Source organism: Sceloporus undulatus, chromosome 1 (assembly GCF_019175285.1).
Source record: "Sceloporus undulatus isolate JIND9_A2432 ecotype Alabama chromosome 1, SceUnd_v1.1, whole genome shotgun sequence".
In the NCBI taxonomy this organism is placed as follows: Eukaryota; Metazoa; Chordata; class Lepidosauria; order Squamata; family Phrynosomatidae; genus Sceloporus; species Sceloporus undulatus.
In genome coordinates this window covers 29,450,530-29,456,682 of record NC_056522.1, presented here as the reverse complement: position 1 = coordinate 29,456,682, position 6,153 = coordinate 29,450,530, and the positions used below count along the sequence as shown (strand labels likewise).

Here is a 6,153-nt window from a genome sequence, read left to right as displayed (position 1 = left end):
CACCCAGTGGGTTTCCATGGCTGAGTATGGAAGTGAACCTTGGTCTCCAGAATCACAGTACATTACTCAAGCCACTACGCCATGCTGGCTCAAGGCGACTCTATCACAGGGTTTTCTTGGCAAGTTTCTTCAGAGGTGCATTGCCATTGCCATCCACTGAGGTTGAGAGTGTGTGACTTGCCCAAGATCACTTAGTGGGTTTCCATGACCAAGCGAGGAATTGAAGCCTGGTCCCTAGAGCCATAGTCTAATACTCAAACTACACCACCCCACCACCTTTTTCAGCATTATTGTCTTTTTGAATGAGTCACATCGTCTCATGATGTGTCCAAAGTATGACAGCCTCAATTTGATCATTTTGGCTTCTAGGGGGTATTTCAGGCTTGATCTGTTCAAGGAGCCATTTGTTTGTCTTCTTGGCCATCCATGGTATCCTCAGCACCCATCTCCAGCACCACATCTCCAAAGAATTGATTTTCCTCTCTTGCTTTTCCATATCTCCCTCTTCATTTCCCCCCATATATTTTTTATTAAATATTTATCAATCATACATAAAAAGAACAACAATACATCAAAATAAAAGACTGCATTGTTGTACTAACTACAACTTTATATACAGTGGACCCTTGTTATACGTTGGGGTTTGGCTACAAAATCTGTATGCTCAAGTCCCATTAAATATAATCACATAGGAAAATGGTATCCCTTATTAAAAATGGAAAATCAAGGTTTGATATTTGAAATGTATACTTTTTTTGAACATTTTCAAACTGTGTATGCTTGAATCCGTGTATAAAAAATCTGTGTAGATGTTTTTAACAGTTTTGGGTTTTACTGAGATTTTTAATGTTTTGTCTGTGAACCGCCTTGGGTTGCTCCAGGGAGAAAGGTGGCACACAAATGAAATGAAATGAAATGAAAGTATATGAAATAACTAAGGTAGATGAAAGATAATCCTTCAGTGCTTCATCATATAAATATATAAAATTAACAACATTACCATAAAACAAAGTAAGAATTGAGGGGGGGGAATTATGTAGTAATGTAAATCCATCTGTTATTGTCTCACTGTCCCTCTCTCAAACCCATACACAGTGATGATAGGGAAATACAGTAGCTTGGACGGGTCTAACTTTAGTGCTCAGTTGCAGGATGGTTTTAAAGCATGGGCCGGGGTGTTGTATTGTTGTAAAAAGTATTTTTAACATTTTAAAATCTTTTAAATTGTTTTTTATTCTTTTAACATGTAACTTGTTTTAATATTAATATTAATAATTTTTATTTATATTTCCCACATTTCCCTGTGGATCGAGGCAGGATTACATCAATAAAATAGTAAAATACATGTATAAAAGTGCAGATAATAAAACACTAACAATATATTTTTAGATTAAATCATCATCTGAACAACCAGAAACATCCAAAAATTTATTGTTCTAACCAGAGTAGAGCGTTTTATCTTAAAATCTCCTATAAGAGGTCAGGTGGATAACCCCGCCGGAAGAGATCCATCTTAAAAGCCTTTTTAAAGGCATCTAAGGTAGTAATAAGACAGATCTCTTCCAGTAAGCTATTCCATAACTTGGGGGCTGCGGCCGTAAATGATCTATGAGTTGTTGTTAGCCAGGACTTACAGTGTTCTAGTAAATTCTTCCTGGATGTCCTGAGAGTGCGAGGGAGATTGTGTAGGGAAAGGCGTTCCTTCAAGTAACTCGGGCCCAAGCCATGTAGGGCTTGAAAAGGTAATAACCAACATGTGGAGTCGAAGGCTTTCATGGCCGGCATCCATAGTTTTTTGTGGGTTTTTCGGGCTATGTGGCCATATACTAGGAGAGTTTATTCTTGACATTTCTCCAGCATCTGCTGGCGAAACGTCAAGAAGAAACTCTTCTAGAACATGGCCACATAGCCTGAAAAACCCACAAAAAACTATAGTAATAACAAACACTTTATACTGTGTAATAATTTAATTCTATTTTTAATGTAGTATTTTTGTATGATTTTAATTGTACTGTTTTTTAGTGTTGTGAGCTGCCCTGAATCCTAGTTTTGGAGAAAGGGTGGGATAATAAATTATACACACACACACGCATACTAGTATCTAAATTTTATTATTATTATTTACAATATATTGTTATATACAGAAATATAATATAAATAAAATGTAATTATTATATTATATTATTATATATAGAAATATTATATATATACACACACACATAAAATAATATATATAAAATGTAATTACTACTACAGTGGTGCCTCGGGTTACGAAAATAATTCGTTCCGCGGCCCCTTTCGTAACCCGAAAAGCCTTCGTAAGCCGAATTGCCATAGGCGCTAATGGGGAAAAGCCGCGATTCCGTGCGAAAAAGCCGAAAAAAGCACCAAAAGTTTTTTCGTAACCCGAAAAAACATTCGTAACCCGAAACAATAATTCCCTATGGGATTTTTTCGTATCCCGAAAATTTCGTAACCTGGGTATTTCGTAACCCGAGGTACCACTGTACTATTATTCTTTATATTATATTATTACATATAGAAATATAATATAGAAATATAGATATATAGAAATATATAAACTATATTTAATAGTTTATATATATAATAATATAATATAAATAATAATAATTGCATTTATATCTCTCTATATAATATGAATGTAATTATTATTATTTATACTATATTATTATAATTAGAAATATACTATTTATAAATATATAGAAACTATTATATATGTGTGTGTGTGTGTGTGTGTAATATAAATGTAATTATTATTCTTTATAAAAATCCATCAGTGATACCTTTATTAGCCAACTGATGGATTTTTGTTTGCATTTGTTAATACACAGTTACCTCTGAATGTTTTGTGTATCATTCTTTATATAATTATTACATAATATATATATACTGTAAATTGACAGCGCTATGTAAATAAAGTATAATAATAATAATAATAGGTATAATATATATATATATATATATAAATTTATACAGTATGTAATATATTATATAAATATAATAACACACACACATATATATTACATATATATATAATATGTATAATATAAATGTTATTATATATAATATATAATAATATAATATAATAATAAGTTTATATATATTATAATATATAATATAAATGTGGTTATTATATTTTATATAATATATACATTTATTATATATATATTCTATATATATATATATAGAATTGTATATGTAATATATAATTATAATAACTGTATATATATATATAATTAACAATTTACAATATATGTCTAATTAACATTATGTAAGCTACTCTGATAGTCTTGGCTGAAGAGCGGGGTATATATATATATATGTGTGTGTGTGTGTGTGTATATATATATGTGTATATATACATATATATATATAATTCTATATAGTATATAATAATTATATAAAGAATAATACATGAGTGATAAAGAATAATAAATATTATTATATAATATACTACATAATTATTATTACTACTTCTGTTATTGCTATTATTGTTATTATTTCCCACACTTCAGGGTCTTCTGTAGCTGAAAGGCGAGCTCCCTTCAGCGCCCTCTGCTGTCTAAACTACAACTCCCATGATGCTCCGGGAGCCGAGCCAGCAGTTTCCATGGAGATCGGGAGCCGACTGAGGCCTAGCGGCGGCCGTGGCCTTTTGTAGCAACTCGAGGAGCGATGCCTGGAGCCAGGTAGTCTGGGGGGAACGGGCTCCCCGTGAAGGACGTTCCCTTCGCCGCTGCTCCCTTTTCGCGGGAAGGGGACGCCGCCGGTGGTCGCCGTCGGCATAAAAGGCCCCCCCCTCGCCTCACTTCCATCCTTTCCCTCCATTTCTCGGTCTTTTCAGTCCTCTGTCCCACTCTGGGACCATAATCAGCCGCAGGGCGAGTTATTGGTGGGAACATCCACAAAATGGCGGCCGAGGCTTGGGCTGAGTGTGAGAGGGATATGGACAGGCCCTGAGGTTTGGCCAGTGTCGGCTCAGAGTTGCAGGCAGGCAGGCAAGGCTGGGGAGGTTCAGCCTGGAGAAGAGGAGGGTAAGGGGTGATAGGATAGCCCTCTTTAAATATTTGGAGGGATGTCATATTGAGGAGGGAGCAAGCTTGTTTTCTGCTGCTCCAGAGACTAGGACTAGGATTCCGCCTCAACATTAGGAGAAATTTCTGACAGTAAGGGCTGTCCGACAGTGGAACAGACTCCTTCCTCGGAGTGCAATGGAGTCTCCTTCCTTGGAGGTCTTTAAGCAGAGGCTGGATGGCCATCTGTCATTGGGGATGCTTTGATTGAGAGTTCCTGCATGGCAGAATAAAGACTGATGGCTCTTGGGGTCGCTCAACTCTATGATTCTATGGAGAGAATTTGGTATTCTTTTTTTAAACTTTATTTTTAAAGGGAAAAAATTATACAAACACTACATGCCAATACATAGATTCATATATCTTTAACAATTATTAAAACACTTAAAGACAAACAAACAAACACCTCAGTGCTCCCCTTCCCTGGAGCCATTTCCCCCTTGTATTCCACCCAAAATCTCAGTTCCTCCCTGGAGGTATGTAATCTCCCATCTTCTTTTCTCAATAGAAATGGCCTCAATGGCCCGGCCAAAGCGGAATAGAATCAAGGGAACTAATAGTGCCACTGTATTCTGCTTTATTTATTTATTTATTTAGGTATTTATATCCCGCCCTTCAGCCCTAATGGCTCTCAGGGCGGCTTACATTTATTATTTTTTAATCAGACAGTTCCCTGCCCTCAGGCTTACAATCTAAAAGACACGACACAAAAGGAGAAGGGAATGGTGGAGGGAGAGGGGATGAGGTCCAGTGGTTCTTCTCTCCCTCTGAGGCCTGGACCAAGGCAGATGGGCTTGTCTTCTTCCAGGCAGGCCTAGTGGAGCTAGCCTACCTCTCTCCCCTTCAAGATGGTGGCTGAAGCGAGGGCATGTCTTCTTTCAGTCAGGCCCGGTGGAGCTAGCCTGCCTCTCTCTCCCTTAAGATGGTGGATGAAGGGAGGGCTCTTCTTCTTCCAGGCAGGCCTGGTGGAGCTAGCCTGCCTCTCTCCCCTTCAAGATGGTGGTTATTTTGGTCAGGGCCCACCTGAAAGACTGTGTCCAGTTCTGGGCATCACAATTCAAAAGGGATGTTGAGCATGTCCAAAGAGGGAGACTCCACTATTCTCCAAGGTAGCATCGTCCACTGCCAAACAGCCCTTACTGTCAGGAGGTTCCCCCTAATGTTGAGGTGGAATCTCTTTTCCTGTAGCTTGTATCCATTGCTCCGGGTCATAGTCTCTGGAGCAGCAGAAAACAAGCTTGCTCTATCCTCAATATGACATCCCTTTAAGTATTTAAAGGGGTGCCATATGGAGGATTAAGTCTGCTTTAACCTACTTCCTCCAGATGCACTTGGAGGAAGTAGACTTAAGTCTAGGAAAGTTCATGCTGTTAACTTCTTTCAGTTAGTCTCAAAGGCACTACAAAATATCTTTACACATCCTGATTTTACAGACTCAGGGATCATTCAAACACTATTTTTTAGCAGAACATTACGAATAACCTTACTCGTGCATTCTGGGTTTGTTATTCACATTGTGAAACCGCATCCCTGCGCGTCTCTGTGAGCTGGATTGCTCACATGTGCCAGCATTCAAACATGGAGTCAACGATGCGAATGCATTCGAAACGCACTTAAGGCCAGGTCTGTTGGCATTGGTTATTCACACTGCCGATGATGTGAATCCTATTTAAAAACTCAGGAAAAAAACTGTATCGATTATCCCATGTTAAGTGGGGGTTTTGGCAGCCCCTCCAAAGATCGGTTGCATTTGGGAATGCATATGAACAATGGAGATTCAACCCAGATTCATCCTTGGATTATTTTCACTGTCTGAATAACCCCTAACACAGCTATATCTTTGAATCTTATCATCTCTGACCACAGGATATGCTATCAGGGGCTGATGGGAGTTGCAACACTGTGACAGCCAGAGGTTTCCTATTCTTGTGATAGAGCGATACCTGGGGCCAGGTCTTAGGGGTGTTACATCCTCCACCCAGGTTGATCCTGTTGGAAGATCTTTACGTTCTCAGTAGTATATAGTACATACCTTTCGTCAAACAAAAAGTGACAGGTG

General features: G+C 38.0%; 1 protein-coding gene across 1 annotated transcript in view; it reads left to right on the top strand.

Annotated features, from left to right (window-relative positions):
* The first annotated feature begins 3,588 nt into the window (after positions 1-3,588).
* Positions 3,589-6,153, top strand: part of DYNC2LI1 (dynein cytoplasmic 2 light intermediate chain 1) — a 56,159-nt gene continuing 53,594 nt past the window's right edge. Inside the window, exon 1 of the mRNA XM_042442713.1 lies at positions 3,589-3,710. Within this exon, the coding sequence (XP_042298647.1) occupies positions 3,697-3,710 (14 nt within the window). The 5' untranslated portion in view covers positions 3,589-3,696. The remainder of the gene's footprint in view (positions 3,711-6,153) is intronic.